Source organism: Suncus etruscus, chromosome X (assembly GCF_024139225.1).
Source record: "Suncus etruscus isolate mSunEtr1 chromosome X, mSunEtr1.pri.cur, whole genome shotgun sequence".
In the NCBI taxonomy this organism is placed as follows: Eukaryota; Metazoa; Chordata; class Mammalia; order Eulipotyphla; family Soricidae; genus Suncus; species Suncus etruscus.
In genome coordinates, this window is record NC_064868.1 from 112,344,751 (window position 1) to 112,370,464 (window position 25,714).

General features: G+C 38.4%; 1 protein-coding gene across 1 annotated transcript in view; it reads left to right on the top strand.

The window, feature by feature from the left end:
• The window catches only part of THOC2 (THO complex subunit 2), a 131,658-nt gene that overhangs the window by 95,787 nt on the left and 10,157 nt on the right, over positions 1 to 25,714 (top strand). Inside the window, exons 18-34 of the mRNA XM_049767072.1 lie at positions 88 to 181; positions 1,028 to 1,108; positions 5,436 to 5,532; positions 7,434 to 7,551; positions 9,782 to 9,961; positions 11,795 to 11,959; positions 15,951 to 16,226; positions 17,809 to 17,950; positions 18,389 to 18,546; positions 19,832 to 19,960; positions 20,184 to 20,315; positions 20,400 to 20,584; positions 21,071 to 21,246; positions 21,474 to 21,573; positions 23,512 to 23,939; positions 24,114 to 24,172; positions 25,618 to 25,653. Of these exons, the coding sequence (XP_049623029.1) occupies positions 88 to 181; positions 1,028 to 1,108; positions 5,436 to 5,532; positions 7,434 to 7,551; positions 9,782 to 9,961; positions 11,795 to 11,959; positions 15,951 to 16,226; positions 17,809 to 17,950; positions 18,389 to 18,546; positions 19,832 to 19,960; positions 20,184 to 20,315; positions 20,400 to 20,584; positions 21,071 to 21,246; positions 21,474 to 21,573; positions 23,512 to 23,939; positions 24,114 to 24,172; positions 25,618 to 25,653 (2,556 nt within the window). The remainder of the gene's footprint in view (positions 1 to 87; positions 182 to 1,027; positions 1,109 to 5,435; positions 5,533 to 7,433; positions 7,552 to 9,781; positions 9,962 to 11,794; positions 11,960 to 15,950; positions 16,227 to 17,808; positions 17,951 to 18,388; positions 18,547 to 19,831; positions 19,961 to 20,183; positions 20,316 to 20,399; positions 20,585 to 21,070; positions 21,247 to 21,473; positions 21,574 to 23,511; positions 23,940 to 24,113; positions 24,173 to 25,617; positions 25,654 to 25,714) is intronic.

Sequence of the window (25,714 nt, forward strand, 5' to 3'; positions counted from 1 at the left end):
ATTATAGACATTATTCAGTTGGCATAGTTGAAGTTCTTTTTTGATTAACTAATATATGTATTCATTATTTATTATTATTATTTCTAGATCTTGTCACAAATACAGAAGTATGATAACTTAATAACACCTGTAGTAGATTCATTGAAATATCTGACTTCATTGAATTATGATGTCTTGGCATGTATCCTTTCAAGTGAAATAACATTACACAATTCATAGATTGTTTTTGTTTGCTTTCAGATAACACCTGGTATGTGTCGATCAGGAATCACTCATAGAGGGACTAAGTGTGGGACCATTTGGGGTATTGAGTATCAAAAACAGGCTAATTTCTGGCAAGGCATGCACCTTACCTGCTGTACTATCTGGCCCCAAAATTAATGTGGAACTTTTAAATTTCCATTTATGTGTCTTAAGGATTTGAAAGTTGAGTATGTTTACTAATTAAAAATTGAGATACTCAGTCATTTGTGTGTTACTGTTGTATATAGAGATAGTGTTAAATTATATCCATCTAGGGGCCGGAGAGATAGCATGGAGGCGGGGTGTTTGCCTTGCATTCAGAAGGATGGTGGTTCGAGTCCCGGCATCCCATGTGTTCCCCTGAGCCTGCCGGGAGCAATTTCTGAGCTTAGAGCCAGGAGTAACCCCAGAGAACTGCTGGGTATGACCAAAAAAAAAAACAAAAAACTATACCCATCTTGATAAATCTGGAATCTTGAAAAAGGATAGAAAAAGACTCAGCACTACAATAAACACATTTTTGGTGGGGGTTACTCCTGGCCGTCTGCTCAGAAATAACTCCTGGCAGGCACAGGGGACCATATGGGACACCGAAATTCGAAATTCGAACCAACCACCTTTGGTCCTGGATCGGCTGCTTGCAAGGCAAACACTGTTGTGCTATCTTTCCGGGCCCAGACACATTTTTAATAATTTGTTACAACTTATTGCTAACATTTTGTCCAAGATACATATGTAAGAGTTGGAAATGTAGCCCCTTAATTTTTTCTTAACGTATGAAAAGATTGTATCATTGAAGCTTTAGCTAACCCAGAAAAGGAGAGAATGAAACATGATGATACAACCATCTCAAGCTGGCTTCAGAGTAAGTATTTTTTTTCCAAAGATTAAATTTTTACCTGGCGTTCGGGAATATGGTTCAGAGCTTGTCTTGTACATTTGAGTCCCTAGGGTTTGGTCTCAGCACCTCAGATTTTTTCTCCTGTGTTTCTTCTGGTCTGTATTGTTACTTGTACTAAGAATCTTTTCCCGATACCAAAGCAGATAGAGATGCTGCAAAAAGAAAAATACAGACCATTATCCCTGATGAACACAAATGCAAAGATGTTCAACAAAAATCTTAGCAAATAGGATCCAACGCCTCATCTAGAAGGTCATACAGGATGACCAAGTAGGTTTTATTCCAGAGATGCGAGGATGTTGTTTAAATTACAACATAATCAACATAATTCACCATATAAAAAATTAAAAACTGATCAGGGGCCAGAGAGATATATAGCCTAGTGGTAGGGCATTTGTCTTGCACACAGCAGAACCAGTACAGATGGTGGTTCGAATCCCGGCATCCCATATGGTCCCCCGTGCCTGCCAGGAGCGACTTCTGAGCACAGAGCCAGGAGTAAATTTGGTACAAAACAAGGCTTCCCCTCTAAGTACGCCTATTTAACATAGTACTGGGAGTACTTGCCATAGCAATTAGGCAAGAAAAAGATATCAAGGGCATTCAGATAGGGAAGGAAGAAGTCAAGCTCTCATTGTTTGCAGATTACATGCTACTGTATTTAGAAAACCCTAAAGACTCTTCCAAAAAGCTTCTAGAAACAAATTTGTATAACAAAGTGGCAGGCTACAAAATTAACACACAAAAATTCATAGCTTACTTGTACACAAATAACAATAGAGTAAAAATAGACATTAAAAAAACAATTCCATTCACGGTAGTGCCACAGAATCTCAAATATCTTGAACTCAATTAAAGAAGTGAAGGGCCTGTAAAAAGAAAACTATAAAACATCACTTCAAGAAATAATACAGAACCCAAGGAAATGGAGACATATACCCTATTCATGAATTGGGAGGATCACGATTATTAAAATGGCAATATTCCCCAAAGTTTTGTACAGATTTAATGCAATTCCTCTAAGGATACCCATGAACTTCTTCAAAGAACTACATCAAACATGCCTGAGATCATTTGGAGCAATAAACACCCAAAAATAGTCAAAGCAAACCTTAGGAAAAAGAAGATGGGATCCATCACTTTTCCCAACTTTAAATTGTACTACAAAGCAGCAGTCATTAAAACAGCATGGTATTGGAATAAAGACAGATCCTCAGATCAGTGGAATAGACTTGAGTATTATGAGAATTTTCCTCAGACATATAACCAATTAACCTTTGATGAAAGGTTCAGAAACGCAAAATGGAGCAAGGAAAGCCTTTTTAACAAGTGTTGTTGGAATAACTGGTCAGCCACATGCAAAAAAGTGAACTTGGACCTCCATTTAACACCAAGCACAAAGGTCAATCCAAATGCATGAAAGACCTTGATATCAAACTCGGAACCATATGGTATATAGAAGAACCCAAAGGTAAAACACCCCATGACATTGTGACTAAAGGCATCTTCAAACAAGTAGATGCAGAGATAAACAAATGGGACTACATTAAACTGAAAACCTTCTATACCCTAAAGGAAACAGTGATTAGGATACAAAGGCCACCTATGGAATGAGAGAAACTATTCACCCAATACCCATCAGATAAGGGACTAACATCTAAGATATACAAGATACTGACAGAATTTAACAAGAAAAAATACATCAAACACCATCAAAAATGTGGAAAAGAAATGAAAAGACACTTCCTTAAAGAAGAAATACAGATGGCCAGAGGTGCATGAAAAAACGGTCCACATCACTAATCAGGGAGATGCAAATCAAAAGTGAGGTTCCATCTCACAACACAGACTGGCACACATCACAAAAACAAGAACAATCAGTGCTGGAGAGAAAGGAATTTTCATTCACTGCTGGTGGGAATGCCTTCTAGTTCAGCCTTTCTGGAAAACAATATGGATTACTCAAAAAAAACCTGGAAATTGAGCTCCCATATGATCCAGCTCTACTACTCCTAGAGATATACCCTACGAAACACAAAAATGTGATGCATAAATACCTCTGCACACTTGTATTCATTGCAGTACTACTTACAATAGCTAGAATCTGCAAACAATCCAGATGCCCAGTAATAGATGAGTGGCTAAAGAAAGTGTGGGGAATACTATGCACTCATTAGGAAAAATGAAGTCATGAAATTTTCCTATACCTGGATGAACATGGAAACTTTTATGCTAAGTGAAATAAGTCAGAGGGAGAGATAGATACAGAATAGTCTCACTCAACCGTGGGATTTAAGAAAAATAATATAGTATGGTAACAATACACAGAGACAATAGATATGAGGTCTGAAATGACCAGCCCATGATATGAAGCTTACTACAAAGCCTGGTGAGTGCAGTTAGAGAAATAACTACACCAACAACTATTATTACAATGTAGTGAGGAAGAGAAATAGAACGCTTATCTCTAATACAGGCAGGGTGTATGGGAGGAGGGAGATGGGGGTATTGGTGGTGGGAAAACTGTATTTAGTCATACATGTACATTATTTTGGCCTCAGGCCCTTCCTTAATCTTGAATATTTTGCCTAGTCAACTTTATTCTTCCCCAATGTTCTAGGTTCTTTTAATACTAAACATTTTTTGTACTTTGGCTTTTCTGTGCATGGCCATTTCTTTCTGGCCTTTAATTAGAATGTGTTTCCATGTACATTTGACATCTTGACCATATTTTCTCTGTACTTAACTAGATTTTACCCTTTTCAGAAAGCTCTTCCTGTTGGCATTTGCACCCAAAATTCATAATTAGATGTACCTGTTCTGTAGTCTTATGGTATGCTTGTCATCGAAATTTGAACTTCCTTTTCCACAGAAATGCAAACTTCTTGAAGGTGGGGTGGCATGTATTTAATCTTTATCATTTAGGTGGTTAGAAAATAGTTATTATAAAACTATATATTGGGGCTGGAGCAGTAGCGCAGAGCACCTGCCTTGCCCGCGCAAGCCTAGAATGGACTGAGGTTTGTTCCCCAGGTGTCCCGTCTGGTCCCCAAGCCAGGAGCAGTTTCTGAGTGCATACCCAGAGGTAACTGCTGAGTGTCACCGTGTATAGCCCCAAACACCAAAAGGCTAGAAGTTGACTTTTTAGGATTACCGTATTTTAACTGGCATTTCATTGCTACACATATTAAGGGCTATTGGTTAAAATTGATCTTTTCTTATGCTTCTTGAATTTGTACTGCTTTTAATATTTTTTGGCTCTACAAACTTGAAGAATGTTTACAGATAAAAAGTTTTATTCTTAATGTGAACATTTGTGGGATGTGTGCTTTGTTGATGATTCATTTACTAAGTAGAATGCAAAATTTTGTTGTATTCAATTTAATGTCACAGGCTCTGAAACAAAACTAAATATAGTTTTCAATCACTCTCTTGTACCAACTTTGAACTATGAGCAAGTTCCAAGACATGTATGTTCCTAATTTGCTTTATACATAGATTTATACCAATCTGAGATGATTATCATGAAGATTTAAATGGAATTACTAACACAGTTTTAAAAGTGCTTGGTATGTGAAGCCACTTCCCTTTTATTTCTATATATGTGTTTGGGGGGTTGGCACACCCTGTGACGTTCAGGGGTTACTCTTGGCTATGTGCTCAAAACCATATGAGACCCTGGGGGAATTGAACCACGGTCCATCCTAGGCTAGCATGGGCAAGGCCTTACCACTTGCACCACCGCTCAGTCCCTTATTTCTTTTTTTTTTTTGGTTTTTGGGCCACACCCGGTGATGCTCAGGGGTTACTCCTGGCTATATGCTCAGAAATAGCTCCTGGCAGGCACGGGGGACCATATGGGACACCGGGATTCGAACCAACCACCTTTGGTCCTGGATCAGCTGCTTGCAAAGCAAACACCGCTGTGCTATCTCTCCGGGCCCATCTGTCCCCTATTTCTATATATTTTGTCTGATAGCTGAATCTTGGATTTAACTCTCTTTTCTTCCTTTTAAAATCAGAAAACTATTTAGTCATGCATGTAAGTTATTTTGGCCTTAGGGTCTTGCTTCATCTTTTATTGGAATATATGCAAAGCATATTCACATTCGTTGATTCACCTTTTGTATACTCACAGAAAGCTATTACTAATTATAAATCTTCACTCAATGGCATCAGCCTTTATTCCTACTTAATTTGGTTTAAGAAATTGAATTAGTTGAGGGAATAGCATTTAATAGTGTACATTTTGTTGTATAAACTGTTTTTATCCAATTTTTATTTCATATAGGTCTGGCTAGTTTCTGTGGTGCAGTTTTTCGGAAATACCCAATTGATCTTGCTGGACTTCTTCAGTACGTAGCCAATCAACTGAAAGCAGGCAAAAGGTATAGCAAATTGTATGTAAATGAAGTCCAATAATTAAAGTGATTTGCAATCTCTATGATATCAGAATATTGATTTTCTTTCTGAAAAACTTAGTTGTAAGCTTGAAGGAATCATTTCCCAATAATTTGTATGGAATGTTAAGAATAACTATAATTTAACAGGTAATTACTTCTTTTGAAAAATTATATGGATGAATAATAAAGACCTATAATACTTTAAACATTCATTTTTATTAATGATTTAAAATAAATGATTAATGAAGCATATTATGAATCTCATACCAATATTTTACACTAATGATTAATGTATGGTAAGTAATTGAGGTTAAGCATGTTTATTTTTGAGGGTGTACATAGTATTTTTAGACCATAGTTAATTTTTTGAATCAAATTTTTTAAGTTTCAATACTTTGTGGATATTGAATAAATAGTATTAGCATTTATCAGTTGTATTAGTACACTCAGGACCCATAGTGCTTAGGCCTTGAATTAACGTTGTGTGTGTGTGTGTGTGTGTGTGTGTGTGTGTGTGTGTGTGTGTGTGTGTGTGTGTGTGTGTAGGGAGAGAGCGAGAGTGCAAGAGTGAGCGCACTTCAGGAGCAGTTGATTACCTAGAATTTAAGAAGTTGAAAATTTTTCAAAAACGTTTTGTGAGAAAACAAAAGCTATGTGATATTCTTAACTATTACCCAAGTAGGGGACTTTGCATATGACTGATCCCAGTTTGATCCCTGGCACCACATAAGGTCCTCCAAGTCTCACCAGGAGAGCCAAGACTAAGCCCTAGGCACAGCCTGAATATTGCCCAGTCACCTCCCTCCCCCAGAAAGTTCCTCTATTGGTAGATGGGCTGCCCCTTTTTAGGCCCTGTGCCAGTAAACCTCAGTGCAGAGTCCAGCTTTAGTGCTTTTTTTATATTCAGTGTGCTAGTAATTAGGTTGTTTAGAATGAATAATGACTATGTCACAAAACTATATCTGGTACTGGAGGATAAAATAATGCAATAAAGGGGTTGGGGGATAGTTTAACAGACTGGGGTACATACTTGGTATGCAGCATGGAGTCCAGGTTTGATCTCTGGCACCAGAGAATTGTCAAAACTGAACCCTCAACATCACTGGGTGTGGTTTCAAAACAAAATGCTATAATGAACATTATTGATTCTACTGATTAAAAATAATTTTGAGCACAAATTAGATAAAAGTATTATTAAGTATAAAAATGATGAGTTGGGGCTGGGAAGGTGGCGCTAGAGGTAAGGTGTCTGCCTTGCAAGCCCTAGCATAGGAAGGACCGCGGTTCGATACCCCAGTGTCTCATATGGTCCCCCCAAGCCAGGAGCGATTTCTGAGCGCATAGCCAGGAGTAACACCTGAGCGTCAAACGGGTGTGGCCCAAAAACCAAAAAAAAAAAAAAAAAAAAAAAAAAGATGTGGTTGTTTTTACCTTTGTATTCTATCTATAAGTTTCAAATTATTTCCAAGTAAGAAATTTAAACTCTGCTCTCAAATGTTCAAAGTTTTTGTTTTTGTGTTGCTGAGTTAGGTATAGGATGTGTGGAAAGGAGAGGAGGAGGGATGGCAGCACAAATGAGAAAATGAATAGGAGTTTAAAAAAGTGAATAGTGGAAAAAAGATTTCTAGAAGTTTGTTGAGATAAAAAGATATTTGATTTGCTTTTTATTGTTTATATCTTCACATTCTATCTGCAAAGTTACACATTACTTCCAAATAAAAATTTACCTAAGCACAAACATATAGCAAATATTTTTTAATATGATCTAAGGATGGCAGTTTTTTTCTAAAAAGCACATTTATGTCTCCCATAAATGTTTCTGAGTATATTAATATATTATAAATTTTCAGTTTATAAGAAGTAAGTATTTCTTATTTTTCGAACAGTTTTGACCTGCTTATATTGAAAGAGGTGGTACAAAAAATGGCAGGAATAGAAATTACAGAGGAAATGACAATGGAGCAACTTGAGGCCATGACTGGTGGAGAACAATTAAAAGCCGAAGTAAGAGTCTCTTTTATTTATAGACTTTTAAGTAAAAAATGTGTACATGACCATTCTAAAAAAATTCAAATACCTACATGATTCTGAATTCATAATCTTTTGACAACTGTCCTTACTCCCATTCCTTTGAAAAGATTGAGATAATATTGATTTTTTTTTGGTGGGTCACACCCAGCAGTGCTCTGGGGTTACTCTTGGTTCTATGCTCAGAAATTGCTCCTGGCAAGCTTGGGGGATCATATGGGATGCTGGGATTTGAACCACCCTCCTTCTGCATATAAGGCAAATGCCGTACCTCCATGCTATCTATCTCTCTGGCCCCAAGATATATTGATTATTTTCTTTTTCTTTTTTTTAGTTTTTTTTGGGGGGGGGTTGGGGCCACACCCTTTTGATGCTCAGGGGTTACTCCTAGCTAAGCACTGAGAAATTGCCCCTGGCTTGGGGGGACCATATGGGACGCCGGAGGATCGAACCACGGTCCTTCCTTGGCTATTGCTTGTAAGGTAGACACCTTACCTCTAGCGCCACCTCACCAGCCCCCTTTTTAAATTTTTTATTGTTTTGTTTTGGTTTTGGTTTTTGGGCACACCCGGCGGTGCTCAGGAGTTACTCCTGGCTGTCTGCTCAGAAATAGCTCCTGGCAGGCACGGGAGACCATATGGGACACCAGGATTCGAACCAACCACCTTTGGTCCTGGATCGGCTGCTTGCAAGGCAAATGCCGCTGTGCTATCTCTTTTCTTTTCTTTTCTTTTCTTTTTTTTTTTTTTGGTTTTTGGGCCACACCCGGCGGTGCCCAGGGGTTACTCCTGGCTGTCTGCTTAGAAATAGCTCCTGGCAGGCACGGGGGACCATATGGGACACTGGGATTCGAACCAAGCACCTTTGGTCCTGGATCGGCTGCTTGCAAGGCAAACGCAGCTGTGCCATCTCTCCGGGCCCTTTTTATTGATTTCTTACGGGACGCCGGCTCACTCGACAGGACCCTCCCCTTACTCGGGGGTTGGGGGAGGCACAGTGGTAGGCTGAGGAGTGGGCGCCAGATCGCAAAACTCCCCCTGCCTGCAGCAGACCTCTGGCTACCTGTGGCTGGCAGTGCACAGAGGCGGAAGGAGGGGCAGTGGACCCAATGGGGGACTCTGGCACCCCCAGTGACAAACTGTCCGAAAGCACCCTCTCGGATCGCTAGAGAAGACCTTCCCGAAAACCCAGGCGAGCGGTACCTGTCAGGCTTCCTCACAGGGGGAAACACGAAAGTTGGGGGGGTCTGCAGTAGGAGTTACCAAGATGCATGGTGGCCAGGTCCGTGTTTGCCTTCTGGGGAACCTTCTGTCCCTCTGCCACGGCAGCTCGGCTATCGACTCCTGCCCGCCAGGATGAGGGGCCAGCTCTTCCCCCAACAAAGAGAAGGGGGGAAGCGCCGGGCTTGCGAGGTCTTCTTTAAGAGGCCCTGGTTGCCCCGAGGGGATCCCGCTGGCACAACGGCATCCACCATCCCTTCAGCCTAGTGCACCTAACGGTCGACCTGGAGCGCTCCACGTGCACCACGGAAGACCACGTGGAAGAAGACCACGTGGAAGCTCAACAGCGCAGGCGCCGTTCAACGGGCGGCCCCCACCTCCACCGTGGGGTGGGGAAGCTGGCTAGGCTCAAAAAGACCACCACGCGAGGGCTGTCTGCTGCCTTAGAGGGTTCCCGCCCTGAGCGAAGAGAGCGAGGTCGGGCCGGGTTCTGTACCCCTGACACACTGGAGTGGGGAGGAGTGAGGGGCCCGCTGGCAGAGCGAGAAGATGGGCTCCATTCACCATGAATGTTCATCCATCGTCTGGCCCGACCGCGATACCACCACATCGAATATTGATTTTTTTTAAACTTTGTAAAACCCGAAACAAAATGCAAGAGATAGTAAATAAATACCAAAGTTCTTTGACCCCTGATATCATAACTGGAATCAATCTCAACATCATTACTTTGTTGTTGGATCATTCCCTTCTGTTTAAGGAACTCTAACGTTAAAAATGGAAAATATGCATAAGGTAGTCAGTTGACAGTTTGTAAATTTACAGTCTATAAACTAGTGATTATAGTTATAGTGTTATTTAAATTTGTGAAGGATGAAATGGAATATTGAGTATGGGTATGATCTATAGGCTCATAACTGTTATTTTTCAAGTTACATGGCATGTGTATCTGCTGTGCAGTGTTTAATTTTGTATTTTCTTATCAGGGTGGTTATTTCGGCCAGATCAGGAACACTAAAAAATCCTCTCAGCGGTTAAAAGATGCACTGTTGGATCATGATCTTGCTCTTCCCCTCTGTTTACTTATGGCTCAGCAGAGAAATGGGGTAATCTTTCAAGAAGGTGGCGAGAAGCATTTGAAACTTGTGGGAAAGCTCTATGATCAGGCAAGTTAAAGTGACTTGTGTGTGTGTTTTTGGTGCTGGAATCAAACCTGGCCGTGGCATGTGCTTTTGTTCTGAACGACATTGCTGGTGTTTATATTGGTATTTTTATTATATTTGTTATGGTCTACCCAGTGTGGTGTTTGGAGGCCACTCTTGTCCCAGTGCTCAGAGAACCATTTATCTATCACCAGAGATTATCCCCACCTTTCCCATTTAATTAGGAAAGAGCCATTGAGCTCTTTCCCCAGCCCTAATGGAAAATAGAGAATGTGATATAATCTGAAAAAAAGTCGTTTTGCATTTCCTGACTGAATTTTTTTTTTTTTTGTGGTTTTTGGGTCACACCCGGCAGTGCTCAGGGGTTATTCCTGGCTCCAGGCTCAGAAATTGCTCCTGGCAGGCACGGGAGGACCATATATGGGACGCCGGGATTCGAACCGATGACCTCCTGCATGAGAGGCAAACGCCTTACCTCCATGCTATCTCTCCGGCCCCCCCTGACTGAATTTTTAATATAATAGACATTTTTGAAGTGGGGGCTATTTCTGTGCATGAAAGGATATTCTGAGTGGTAGGGCATTTGCCTTGCACATGGCTGATCCAGAAAGGACCTTGCTTTGATCACCCGTGTCCCATATGGTCTCTTGAGCCAGGAGCAATTTCTGAGCACATAGTCAGGAGTAAACCCTGAATATCACCAGATGTGGGCCAAAAAGGCAAAAAAAAAAGCAAAAAATAAAAGAAAAAGAAAAAAGAAAAAAAAGAAAAAAAAAGAAAGAAAGAAAGAAAGAAAGAAAGAAAGAAAGAAAGAAAGAAAGAAAGAAAGAAAGAAAGAAAGAAAGAAAGAAAGAAAGAAAGAAAGAAAGAGGAAGGAATGAAGGAGGAAGGGAGGAAGGGAGTAGGGAGGGAGGGAGGGAGGGAGGAAGGAAGGAAGGAAGGAAGGAAGGAAGGAAGGAAGGAAGAAGGAGAGAGATCTTATATAGATCTAGAGATCTTATATAGATCTTTCCCAGTATTTGGAGATCTGGAATTTTAATGTCAGTAAAGTAGATGTGCTTTAATTTTTTAACCTCTTATAATATCTTTGGTGGTTTTAAAACACATTTTGTAGACTTAATTAGTTTAGGTTTTTGACATATTGAATATAAAATTTTTATATGTTAAAGGCTACGTAATTAATTTACTTTGTTTTTTTGTTTGTTAGTTTTGGGGCCAGGACTTACTTAGGGCTTATTTTGCGCTCTAGGATCACTACTGTTGGGGGTCAGGGAACCAATCATATGTGGTGCCTGAGAATTATGCCCAGGTTAGCTGCATCTTACTGATATACTATTTCTCTGGCTCAGAATTAACTTCTTATAAAAGACTTGTTTTTTTTTGTTTGTGATTTATGAATGTATTATTCTGCTTTAAACTTAAATTGTATTTTGTGTGTGTGCAGTGTGGGGGTACAGTTTCTGATATTCAGGGATTATTCTTGACTGCACACAGGAATCACTCCTGGTGGTGCTTGGGGAACCTTATGGGGTACTGGAGATCAAACCTGGGTCAATAGTGTGCAAAGCAATACTCTACTTGCTGTACTCTCTCTTTGGACCCCCAACATCTAGCTTTGAATTTAATTGTCTATATTAAAGTGTAATGCTAGTTCTTAAAGTGCATTTGCCTTTGTAATTTTGTAATAGGGTTATGTCTAGATTGTCTCTAAAATTCTTTCAAGTTTTAAAATTTGAGTTCTTAATTGCTAATAAAATATTGATAAAATGGTATCTTATTTTTTGAGACAATGTTTTGTTTAAACGTTTTACTTTTTTGTCTTATTTTTAATTTTAGTGTCATGATACTCTGGTACAGTTTGGTGGGTTTTTAGCATCCAATTTAAGCACAGAAGATTATATAAAGCGAGTTCCTTCAATTGATGTGCTATGTAATGAGTTTCATACACCCCATGATGCAGCATTTTTCCTGTCTAGGCCAATGTATGCGCATCATATTTCTGTAAGTATAAGTATCTTTGCTGTCACTAAGAATTGTTGCACATATTTAATGATTTTATTTGTAAAGTCATTTTTGTTTGACAGATATAAACTCTCCATGTCATGTCTTCAAATTAAAAAAAATTTAAAGAACCATGATTTACAAAGTTATTAATAGTTGAGTTTAGCCATACAATATTTCAACACCATTCTACTATCAATATCAACTCCCATCACCAATGCTCCCATATTACTTCCCCTTTGTCTTCCTCTCCCATCCTCCTTCATCCCCATCCCCTGCCTGCCACCCTGATATCACATCGCAAAGTTTTTGATGATTGCAGCGTAGATCTCCTGTTTTTGATGTTGCTGAGTCTATACTTTGGATTTATAGCTGTACCATTCTCCTACAAATACGACCTAAGTCTGCCTCATATTCTAGTTAACTAATATGAATGGTACCTAGATATACTGCTTGTTTTTTTTTAATAAACACTAAATGATTCTGATACAGGTGTAATGTGTGAAATACTGTCTCTGTGGTTTCAGAGATACAGAAGTCTGATAAATAATGTTTTCCTCTTGAACTTAAGCAAGAAAATGGAACTATACAAAAGTGGCTATGTAACCAAGACAGGCTTGTCTTTTAACGATGGGCCATAATCCAACCTTTGGAAATGGAGTTAGTTTCTAAGCAACTTTTGCTGCACTCTATGGGAATTTATACTTACCTAGGAATCCTTGCTTTGCTTCTTCTATGGAAGTCTCCCTTGAAGAGCCTCTGATTAGAACCTGAATGTTAATGAGTTCCAGCAGCTTGTCATGGAGATAATTTAGCCAGTCAAAAACTACACAGATTATTTGGCAGATATGAGTATAGCAGTTAATAGTGGATGTCAGTTCTGTTCTCTTGATTTAGTTTTCCTGGTGACTTGATATTAGAAATGTTATGTATCTCCATCTGAAGATGTGAGCTTGAAGAGGGAATTAAACTTACTTTCTGACCATGCTATGCATTTTAATAAGATAGTTATCTAGGGCCGGGATGCCGAGCAATAGAAATCATAGATTTAGAACTGAATAATTGGGAGGAGTCTTGGGCTGTCTTTTCCACTTTTTTATACTGTTAATCATATTTTCACTTTTGCTGAAACCCATTTTTCAACAAAGATCCAAAAGAAAGCCCTCCCCCCCTGGTTTGTATTCTATATCTTGCCAAAGTTAGGTAGTTAAGCAGTTTTATGCAGGTAGTTTCAGCATTATTACATACATTACTGTTCTATATCAGGTATTATTCTTCTCACATAAATTCTCTTTAACTACCATCAGTAGGATCTACCCATAACATTTTAAATTTTTTAAAAAATATATTAATTGCTGTTCGCGTCTCAGATATGTGGGACCTCTTCATTATATTCTTCAGCTTTGTTGCCTGTGTGGTCTCAGCAGTTACCAGTATGCTCTTTAAGTTGGGAGAACAGGTTTTATATATGTGTTCTAATTTTCCACTTCCAGAATTATAGGATTCTGAGAACTTGCATGGGATAGCCTCTGCAACAAAGTTCATGCTATGCCTTCAATCTAGTGAGTTTGAGGGATAGTAGCAGTCTGGACTGTAAGGAAACAACAGATTTTTGCCTATCATGGTGCAGAATGAGAAATGGAACATTTCATTTCTGACATAGTTCTGAGTTCCATGTTGTTAGCAGAACTGAATGAGGTAGTGCTTTTTTAAATATAAAGAAGTGGAGAGTTCTTTTAATCTTCTCCTTGGTTTATATTCATGGGTAGTGCCTGGCCCAACTTTATTTTTAACTTTTATTTTATTGAAACCATTGTAATCTACGAAGTCCTTCATAGTTGAATTTCATATATACAATGAATCAGGGCCATTTCTACCACCAGTGTCCACCTCCCTTCACCAATGTTCCCAGGGTGCATCCTATACCACCACCTTTTGTCCCCTGGTCTGCCAGTTTAGTTTATATTGTTTAGGTCTCTTGATTCTGTTCTTGTTGACTTTGGCTTGGATATTTAGTTCTGTCCTTTTTTCCCCTCCACCAATGCACCTGAGACCACTTGGTCCCTGACCCCCATCCTTTCTTATCTTTCTTCTTAATTTTATAGAAAAATGCAGAAATAATGAGGTAAAACAAAGTAATCTGTATCCCAATGTTCTATGAAAGAGATGGGAGCCCCTATAAAAAAGAAGAAAAACAAGGTGTGTATGTGGCAGGTTAATTTTTTAGCACAGGCACAGCAAAAGTTGGGGAAAATAGAAAGGAAAAACCTTTGGCCTGCAAACAGGGAAACCCTACCCATGAGGCATCCTGCCATAGACCAACCTCAGGCTCTGGGCATACTAAGTTGTCTAAGCTCACAGTCTTTCTTCATGATCCCAGTGAAAGTTCTCTTTAATGACGGTTATTGCAGTCAGGTTTCTGTAATTAGAGATCTTGGTTTTTGCACAGATCTTACGTCGAAGTCAGGGTGTCACTGAGTACCTTCTGGTTTCATCTCACCATTTGGTGGTGATGCAGGGAAACCTGTCTTGAAAGCAAGTTGTTGATGTTTACCAAGTCATCAGGGTGTCATATCAACCACTCTGGAGCAAGTTTTTTTTAAATTAAGTTTAGAAAACTTAAAGAGTGCCAGACAAAGGGATTGTTAGTGTTGGAAGGAATGATGTAGTGGACTAAATGTAACTTTAGCACTTTGATTATAATAGAGGTAACTGTCTTCAGAACTGTTAACACTATTATTAACATGTGATACAAGCTATAATAAGGGGAAAATGAGGTTTCCATAAAAATAGAATGGGAAGGGACCTTGAAATATTGGTGAATAGATGGGTCACTAGTGGTGGGTGTGGAGTTGCAACTCTATGCTGGAAATTTATAAATCAAGGTCCCTGGTTAAAAATTGGAAAGATTTTTTAAAAATCTCAAATTTCTGCAATGAAGCACAAAAGTGGCTAGAGAAATACACAAGTGAATATATTGAATTGTATTCTAATAAAAGTTTATAATTTTTATTATACTTGGGTAATAGGATTACAACAGTGATAATATAATTAACCAAAATCAAAAGTTTTGGTTATAAACAATAAACATTTTTTGTTGTTTTTGGGCCACACCCTGTGATACTCAGAGGTTACTCCTGGCTATGTGCTCAGAAATCGCTCCTGGCTAGGGAACCATACGGGACGTCAAGAATCGAACCCAGGTCTGTCCTGGGTCAGCTGCATGCAAGGCAAATACCCTACCACTATGCTATCTCTCTGGCCCTGACCATAAACATTTTTAATTATAATAAATCATAATCAGTATATATAGTATTGATATGCAAAGTTCCTGTACTACTACAAGTACCACCAAAGTACCCATGATCTTCCACCATTGTCCTTCTGTCAACCTCTTTGCTAAATGAATTTCTCTACATGAGAATGCTTTCATCTTAAAGAAACTGAAGGACATTAGATAATAACAAATCCATTTTGTAACATTTCTTTTTTATGTTTGGTATACTTCCACATAATATCATTTACCATTGCTCTTAATTGAAAATTCTACACAGCAGATAGAGGAATATCTATAGTGATTAAACATTTATCTTCTGATTGGTTGTTAGTTCTATTCTGCCTCATCTAAAGACCTTCTATGTTCATTTTCTTGAATATCATAAAAGTTGTGTCGTAATTCTCAGTGATCAATCCTTGATGTAGCACTTTTAGTAGGATGAAGAGAATATATGTGGCATATACTTGCCTATTTCTGCTATTACTCAGCAGGTCAGATTCAATAGAACCTTCTGAAAAAGCTCCCAGTGAATACACTGGACTAAAGATTTGAACAGTTTCTAGGGATTGTTTTTACCATAAATGTTAGGAATAAACTAGCATTCTGTACCATATATATGAATTGTCTTTTGGTTCTTGAAAGGGGAACTTAGGTATTTATAGTCAGTCAATTCTTTAAATTGCATTATATGTTTATATTTACTTTTACCTTTAGTCAAAGTATGATGAACTTAAGAAATCAGAGAAAGGAAGTAAACAACAACATAAAGTTCATAAGTATATTACATCATGTGAGATGGTGATGGCTCCTGTACATGAAGCAGTGGTCTCTTTACATGTTTCCAAAGTCTGGGATGACATCAGCCCTCAATTCTACGCTACATTTTGGTCGTTAACAATGTATGATCTTGCAGTTCCACATACGAGCTATGAACGAGAAGTAAATAAACTTAAAATCCAGATGAAAGCAATTGATGATAACCAGGAAATGGTAAGTTTTTGTTCTAATAGCTCAAGCATTGTAACATTATAGTATTCTCATTTGTCCATACTTTGAACTTGGATTACTTAAAGCTATGATCTTTTCTTTTCTTTCTTTTTTTTTTTTTTGGTTTTTTGGCTTTTTGGTTTTTTGGGCCACACCCGGCCTTGCTCAGGGGTTACTCCTGGCTGTCTGCTCAGAAATAGCTCCTGGTAGGCACGGGGGACCATATGGGACACCGGAATTTAAACCAACCACCTTTGGTCCTGGATCGGCTGTTTGCAGGGCAAACACCGCTGTGCTATCTCTCCGGGCCCCAAGCTATGATCTTACCGCTATATAATGAGTTTAATTATTACATCTCAGTGGGTATTTGAAGCAAGGTTTTGGTGAGTGGATGATGGTTAATCAAAATGTCTTTGGGGCCTTGGACATAGTACAAAGTACTGGCATATCTGTTTGGCATGCACAGGGCTCTGAGTTCGATTTCCAACACCACAGGGACTTATGAGCACCTTTGGGTGTAGCTCTGGTGTTGCTCAGTAGTGTTGGAGAGAAGCACATAGAATACAACAAAAATTATCTGAGTTGCCTTTTCTGCTGAAGATTGTGTTAACAACTTAATGCATATGTGTGTGTGATTCCAAGTTCAAGAAAAACATTCCTCAAAGGAGAATTCTTTCGAGAAAGCATTATTGCATAATGTAGGCAAATATTTCAGGAGATCTCTGTATGTGAGTGAGAGAAATGGTGGTAGTTTGGGGTCACATCCAGCTGTGCTCAGGGTTTATTCCTTGCTCTGTACTCAATAATTAATCCTGGCAGGCTCAGGGACCATATGGGATGGGGTTGATCATGTACAAGGCAAGCGCTCTATCACTGGCCCCAAGGAGACCACTTTTACTATAGTGAGTGATCTTAGTGATAAACTTGAATGGTTAGGCTTGAGTCAGATTACATAACATTGAATCTTAGATGGTTTTGTATAATCTAAAGCTATTTTGTCTTTTGTTTGTTTTTGTTTTGGGGCCACAACTGGAGGTATTCAGGGTTTACTCCTGGCTCATTGCTCAGGGGTCAATCCTAGCGGGGGACTTGGTACCAGAGATTGAGTGTGGCTTGGCTGTGTGTAAAGTAAGTGCCCTACTCATTGACAGCTACTGATTCCAGAAGAAGGAATAGTGATAGATACTTTTAGGAAGATTACTTGTAGCAGCCACTATGAGGTGTATTAATTTGATAGAGGGTGGAACTGGCAGTAAGGGAGAAACTCAGTTAAGTGGGTTTTGCATAAATCATTCTGAGTTACTGAAGCATAGATAGTGGGGAGTTGATGAAATGCACACAATGTATAGACTATTGGGATATTAGAATGAAAGAATTGTCTTAAGTTCGGAGTATGAAGACTGGATAGCATGTCCTAAATTTGTTGAATGAATGTGAAAATATATTCAAGCAAATCCCTTAAGTGTCCATGCTGAAGTCATCATAATTAATATAACATTCACATTTATCTCTGAGATTTTTTAATTAAAAGCAAGGGGAAAGGCATTGTACTCTTAGTTAGAAAAGTATCTGACATACGTTGTAGCCTCCAAATAAAAAGAAAAAAGAAAAGGAGCGCTGTACTGCCCTGCAGGACAAACTACTTGAAGAAGAAAAGAAGCAGATGGAACATGTGCAGCGTGTTTTGCAGAGATTAAAACTGGAAAAGGACAACTGGCTTTTAGCAAGTAAGTTTTGGATTGTAACATTCATGTAACTGTTAGATTTTATATGCGAACCTTTTTACGTTTGGAGCTGTTAAAGTATACCATGTTTATATCTTTAATTCTGTTCACTAGATCTTTGGTTATTTACTAATACAGACTGAACTTCATATGTTCAACTGAAGAAAACTTATTTAGGTCATGGTGAGATTAATTGACCTGTAATTATGTCATTAGCTTGTCATTCAACTTTTTTGTAAAAATCATATTTGTGGAGATATAGGATAGAAGAAAGTTTACAGAGTGAAAATGAAAGTCATACTAGGCATGATCTTTTAGCTGTAAACTACAGTTTGTGTTTTACAGCATTTTCTACATTAAAGTTAATACTGTCATCACATTTGATGGCTTTAAAGTATGCGTGGAAGTTTACCATTTATTATGTTCTTCACTTATTTTTAGAATCTACAAAAAATGAGACCATCACAAAGTTTCTACAGCTGTGTATATTTCCTCGGTGTATATTTTCAGCAATTGATGCTGTTTACTGTGCTCGTTTTGTTGAATTGGTTCATCAACAGAAAACTCCAAATTTTTCAACACTTCTTTGCTATGATAGAGTAAGTTCTTTATATTGCAGATATAACGAAACTTTATAGAAATATTGGTTTGTATGGTTAAAAGCTTGAGTTCAAGGTGCTAAAGAGAGAGTACAGAGATAAAGAGATAGTACAGGCCTTGCATGTGGCTGATCTCAGCTTGATCCACAGCACCACGTAAGTCTCCCCCAAACACCTCCAGGAATGATCAGAAGTGTTTACCTCCCTTAGCACAGCTAAGAGTAAACTCTGAATTCTGCCAGGTGTGACCCTAAAACAAAAGAAGCAGTAACTGCAGCCAAATGCTTGAACTTTACATTCTATCTCTACTTTCTAGGTATATGATTGCAAGTTATTTAAATTCCCTGTGTCTCAGTTTTCTCATCAGTAGAATAGATAACTATATGGAATTGTTGTGAAGGTAAAGTGGATCTCTATATACAGAACACTTTGAATAATGCTTGCTTCCTAAGTACCCCTAATTTATTTTTACTTAAATTTGTTTTTGGTTTTGGGGCCATGCCCAGGGATGCTCAGGGCTTCCTCTTGGTTCTTTGCTCACTCCTGGTTTTGTGCTCAGAAATAACTTCATATGGGTACCAGGGATCAAAACCTGGTCAGTCACATGCAAGGCACAAACCCTAGCCATTGTCTATTACTTCAGCTTCAGTCTCCCTATTTTAATTTTTTTGTTTGTTTTTTGGGTCACACCCGGCAGCGCTCAGGGGTTACTCCTGGCTCTATGCTCAGAAATTGCTCCTGGCAGGCTCGGGGAACCATATGGGATGCTGGGATTCAAACCACCAACCTTCTGCATGAAAGGCAAATGCCTTACCTCCATGCTATCTCTCCAGCACCCCCCCTCAATTTTTTTTTTTTGGTTTTTGGGCCACACCCGTTTGACGCTCAGGGGTTACTCCTGGCTATGTGCTCAGAAATCGCCCCTGGCTTGGGGGGACCATATGGGACGCCTGGGGATCGAACCGCGGTCCGTTCCTTGGCTAGCGCTTGTAAGGCAGACACCTTACCTCTAGCGCCACCTTCCCGGCCCCACCCCCCCTCAATTTTAATTTTTTTAAGTCTGCATTTGGTTTTCTGTGTTTCTCATAATAGGTTAAAATTCTTTATATAAAGGTCAACCTTTACCCTTTCATAAAAACATCAAAGAAGGGTTAGAAAGATACTAAGAAATGAGGAAAAGATAGTCTCAACTTTCTAAATCATTTAGTATTTGTTGCCATAGCATGATCTTTTAACTGTTTTGATCTCATTTCGTTTTTGCTTTTCAAACATTTGTTCCCTCTAGGTTTTCTCTGATATAATTTATACAGTTGCAAGTTGTACTGAGAATGAAGCTAGTCGATATGGGAGATTTCTTTGCTGCATGTTAGAGACTGTGACTAGGTGGCACAGTGATAGAGCCACATATGAAAAGGTATGGCTGATATAAGCACAATTTATTTTTTAAAATGTACTGTTTTGTTCTCTCAAATGTGAATAAGTTGAACCCTTTGTGAGAACTATCATGCACGTACATAATGCTTTCACATGAACTCATTAATCTACTTAAGTTTCAGCTGTGCTCTTTTGTGCTAACAGGACAGATCTTTTTCTTAAAAGCGACAATTTTTTTTTTCTCATGGCCTCTTTCCCCATAGGAATGTGGAAACTATCCAGGATTCCTTACTATATTACGGGCAACTGGATTTGATGGTGGAAATAAAGCTGATCAATTAGATTACGAAAATTTTCGACATGTTGTACATAAATGGCATTATAAATTAACTAAGGTAAAGAAAAACTCTCAAATGTGATACTTTTTTCTTTTTAAACTTACACATTCATAATAATTTATCTTAAAATATTTGTTGTAGGCATCCGTACACTGCCTAGAAACTGGTGAATATACTCATATCAGGAATATCCTGATTGTGCTAACAAAGATACTTCCTTGGTACCCAAAAGTTTTGAATTTGGGTCAGGCACTTGAAAGAAGAGTTCATAAAATCTGCCAAGAAGAAAAGGAGAAGAGGCCAGATCTATATGCATTGGCTATGGGGTAATACAATTTATACTTTAATGTGGTTTGTGAGACTAGATTACAGAAGGATTCTGAAGACTTTAAAATGTTTTACAGTGTTGAAGTTTATCTGCCTTACTTGAGGAGATTATGGGAGATCATGCGATCATGTTCCCCCAGGCTGGTGAGAGTTGTCGATTCTGATGATCAGCTTCCAGTCTATACTGGATCACAGTTTCAAAAGTCAAATATATCTTCGCTGATGGGAAATGTAATTTGATAATCAGTTATCTGATCTTCAGTAGGAGAAAGAAAGGGGCATCTTAACATAAGGATTAGTTACATGGAATTTTTTTCAAGAATCAGGACTCTCTTATAAGACCTTCAAGAACTTATTGAAAATTAGTTTTATATTCTTTAGCTCCAAGTAGTAGAATGAAAATTTTCTAATTTTATTCATTTAAACCACTTGCTTTTTGTTGTTTGATTTGTATTGTATATTTAAATACTTTGTGCGACTTTCAGCTACTCTGGGCAGTTGAAAAGTAGAAAGTCATACATGATACCTGAAAATGAGTTTCATCACAAAGACCCTCCTCCGAGGAATGCAATTGCCAGTATACAAAATGGCCCTGGTTGTGGGTCTTCTTCATGCATAGGAAATACATCTAAATCTGATGAAAGCAGTACAGAGGAGACTGGTATGTTTGTTTATAGAAATTTATAAGTAATGTATTTTGTGTCAACAAACCAAAATGTTCTATATTGTATGGCAAGTAAAATGTAACCTTTTTCAAAAATCCCCTTGGTAGGAGTACATAAATGTCAATTTTCTAGCCTTTTCTTTTAATTAATTATGAATTGTTCTTGACATGAAATTATCTATATCTTGGGGATTGTCAAAAATAAAACTTTACCTTTGTTTCAGATAAATCAAGGGAGAGATCTCAATGTGGTGTGAAAGCTGTTAATAAAGCTATTGCCACACCAAAAGGGAATTCAAACAATGGAAATAGTGGCTCTAATAGGTAAGAAATCTTACTATATGTCAAAATTCAGAACCCCCATCCTCAGTGATGTGGATTGAATCGAGGGCCTAACATAATCAATCACTTGGTCACTGAACCACATCACATTTTTTTTGTTTTTGGTTTTTGGGCCACACCCGGCGGTACTCAGGGGTTACTCCTGGCTATCTGCTCAGAAATAGCTCCTGGCAGGCACGGGGGACCATATGGGACACCGGGATTCAAACCAACCACCTTTGGTCCTGGATCGGCTGATTGCAAGGCAAACACCGCTGTGCTATCTCTCCGGGCCCCTGAAAATCATTTATGTTAGTTATTGGGATTTTGTATGTTCCTGTTTTCATGATGTGTTTCACATCCTTCTTATGAGATTCATATAATTCTTGGATCAACCATTGTTTTCCCTGCTGGGTAGTACAGAGGAAGCTAGATGTTGAAGTTAAAATAACTTATTGCGTTAGCCTTTTGTGCTTTGCTTGTCTGTGCCTGTGGACTACTTCTAGCTCTATGCTTAGGGGTTGGGTTACTCCTGATGGTGATCATGGGACTATATGCCATGCCAGGAATGGAACCCTAATTAAATTTAAGAGAGAACAGTTGCTGTGGACAATCTAGATAAAAGTATAAATAATGTAAGAGAATGGTATTGATTCAGACCAGTGATCCATCTAACTAAGCAGTTCAGTTCCTTATAGCAATACACTTGTTTGGTTTGTGGGATAATTTATGATTTTTAACATCTAAACACCAAAAGTTATGAATATACATAAAATAGACCCAATATTTTTAAACATTTTTACTGAATAAAGAATACTTCCTTTTAAATTATCTTTAAGTCATACTGGAATTTTTAAAGGGTGAACTGCTTTTAGTTATAGAATGTTATTTATTCATTTAATTCCATATTGTGTTTCTTTGTTTTTGCAGTGACCAGGGTTATATACAAACTTATCTCGAAGTTTAGTACTTGAAGTTGCACATAGGATTATAGTGCTTACACACTTGACAATAGTGGACAGTGCCAGTGGGGGTGGGGGGCTGGTTGTAAGGCTCACTGTAGGTCACTTTGGCGGTCAGATTTCTTTTAGTTGTATTTGCTGAGGGTCATACCTCTTTGCTGTGGTACTTCTACACACCTGGGGCCAGAGATGGTATATGGTGAGAGAACTACAGAGATCAGAGCTGCCAAGATGACATTTGGATGTGTGGCAGAATTGGGGATTGAAATTACCCTTCAGCACTGCTGGGTGTGGCCTCCCCCCCAAAAGTACCAAAAAAATAAACAAAACCTGCCCTGGCTTGTTTGCAGACAAGAGTGCTAGACATATTTTGTAGGGGTTCCTCAGAAATCTGGGTTGAGGCAGAACAGCATGATGTTTACAGGATAGATATTCTTTTTTTGTTTTGTTTCGTTTTGGGGCCACACTCGGTGACGCTCAGTCAGGGGTTATTCCTGGCTCTTCGCTCAGAAATTGCTTCTGGCTTGAAGACCATATGGGACACCAGGGATTGAACCCAGGTCTGTCCTGGGCCAGCCACATACAAAGCAAATGCCCTAACTCTGTGCTATCGCTCCGGTCCCACTTTTTCTTAGTCTTTTAAATAATAATTTGTTTAAGCATTGTGGGTAGGGGCTGGAGTGATAGCACAGTGGTGGGGTGTTTGCCTTGCACACAGCCAACCTAGGATGGACCTGAGCTCAATTCCTGGCTCCCGTGTAGTCTTCTGAGCATAGAGCCAGGTGTGGTCCATAAAAAAATATAAAAGCATCGTGGTTAAAAAGTGTTCATAGTAGGGATTTCCTAATCCAGTGAGTTTATTGCTTCAGGCTCATTTTAGAATTTAGGTTAAGCACAAGGAAGAAATTTTAGGATTTAAAATATAGAATGTATTTATGAAAGTTGATTATAAAACCTCATATTTTTTATTCTTAAACAGCAAAGCTGTTAAAGAAAATGAAAAAGAAAAAGGAAAAGAAAAAGAGAAAGAGAAAAAAGAAAAGACTCCAGCTACTACTCCAGAGGCCAGAGTACTTGCTAAAGATGGTAAAGAAAAACCGAAGGAAGAGCGGCCAAATAAAGATGATAAAGCAAGAGAGACGAAGGAAAGAACACCTAAGAGTGATAAAGAGAAAGAAAAATTGAAGAAGGATGAAAAAGCTAAAGATGAGAAATTCAAGACCACTGTCCCCAACACAGAGTCCAAATTGGCTCAAGAAAAGGAAAGAGAGAAGGAGCCATCCAGAGAAAGAGATATAGCAAAGGAAATGAAATCAAAGGAAAATTCTAAAGGAGGAGAAAAACCACCAGTTTCTGGGTCCTTGAAGTCACCTGTTCCCCGATCAGATGCTGCAGAACCTGAAAGGGGTAAATTGTCTTTTTATTTGTTTACCTTTTGTGGTTATTGTGTATAGTTAATTGTCGTTTGGCAAGTTATCTGGGAAAATTGATATTGAGCTTAAAAGTTGACTTATGAAACCCACTTGGCTGAAAATGTGGAAGGAAGTAAACCTTGTTGTGACTTTCTTTTTGTCCCAACAGAACAAAAACGCCGTAAAATTGATAACCACCCTTCTCCATCACATTCCTCAACAGTAAAGGTTAGTATAGCCTGAGGAAGGCAGCGTCCGTATTAGGCTCACCTGTTTGGAATACGTGTCCTGACTTCCTTCAAGTCTTGTGCCGAGTATTCACTGGAGCCACTGGAGGTTTTATATTGCATTAAAAATGCATTTTTTACACATTGGTGGACTGATTTTTTTCCAATTGAGTATTTTTGTTATAAAAGTATTAAAACTTCAAGGACCTAGCACTGATTTTATAATGTTTGAAAGTGCAAGAGAAATTTTACCCAGAAGTGCCTCACTGCTTTAAGCAGTCTTTTTTGGAGTGCAATGGTAGCTACAAGCAAATGAATCTTTTCAGCAGAATGAAGCCTATTTTTCGGCATAAATATGAAGAATTTAGCTCTGAAGACTTGCTGGATGATACAGGATAAACAAGATACCTCTGAATTCATCAAGCTACTTGATGAGCATCATACCGATGTGTGCCTTCTAAGAAGGAGCCTTGAAAAGAGTTCCATTTTAAAGTCTCCTTGGTGATCAGTTCTCCTGTAGTTGTTATATTCAGTGAGCATGCAGCTTCTGTTGTATCTTCCCTTGGAGGTTTGTTTATACCCATTCGGTTCCCAACAAGTTGAACCTTGCATTACGATAAAAGCAGATGTGGCATCCAATCCTACCACCCAGCAAAGAGAAACCCCAGGCATTCAACTGCAGCACAAAATCGTGGGTGTAGCCTTCTTGAAGACTCAGGGTAGCCATTCCTTGCACCATATTTAATTTTAATTCTAAAATCATCTAATTTTATGGAATCTTTGAATTGCAGTATATTGAACTTTTAAAACTGTAAGTTAATTCTGCATTGATCACTGTGGTGGAATGCCGTAATTTATTTATATTTTTATTTTTAACATGTTTGTTTTTGTTGGGAGGTATGAGAATTACAATCAGAGGCACTTTGTAAAAAAGTGATTGCTCTTTTATAGAATGATTTTTCTTGTTAATATAATGCCACACAGTTTTCTGACTAGAACTAAAAAATGAATATGATAATCACAAGTAAAATGAAACTTGCAACCTCCCAATTAAAGAAAAAGTATACAAATGTAAGGCAATGTTGTTCTTCCACAGTGGCCTCCACGTTCTAAAAACTTTTTGTGGAGAAAATTAGTTTTTGTTTTCTTCGGTTTCTTAACATTAATTGTAGCTTAAGTACAATGTTATAAAAGATGTGGCATTGAGATTTTTAAATTCTGAAGAAAGTATGTATTTTTGTTACATATAGTTTTTTTTAACATTACAATTCCATTACATGGTTTTACTTTTTTTTTTCTTGTTGATAATCATAAAAATAACATCACAAGATTTATCTTCACAAGGAGTAGCTGGTTTATTTTCAGGTTACAGCCATACTTTCCAAAGTTCCTCTGGGTTCTGAGAACTATGCCAGCTCACCTGTCATCTCCATTCATTTTCTACAGGACAGTCTCATCGAACTCAAGGAGTCTTCAGCAAAGGTTTGAGTCTTTTAAAATCATCATGCCTAAGTAAAAGAAAGAAACAAAAATCTTTACTTCA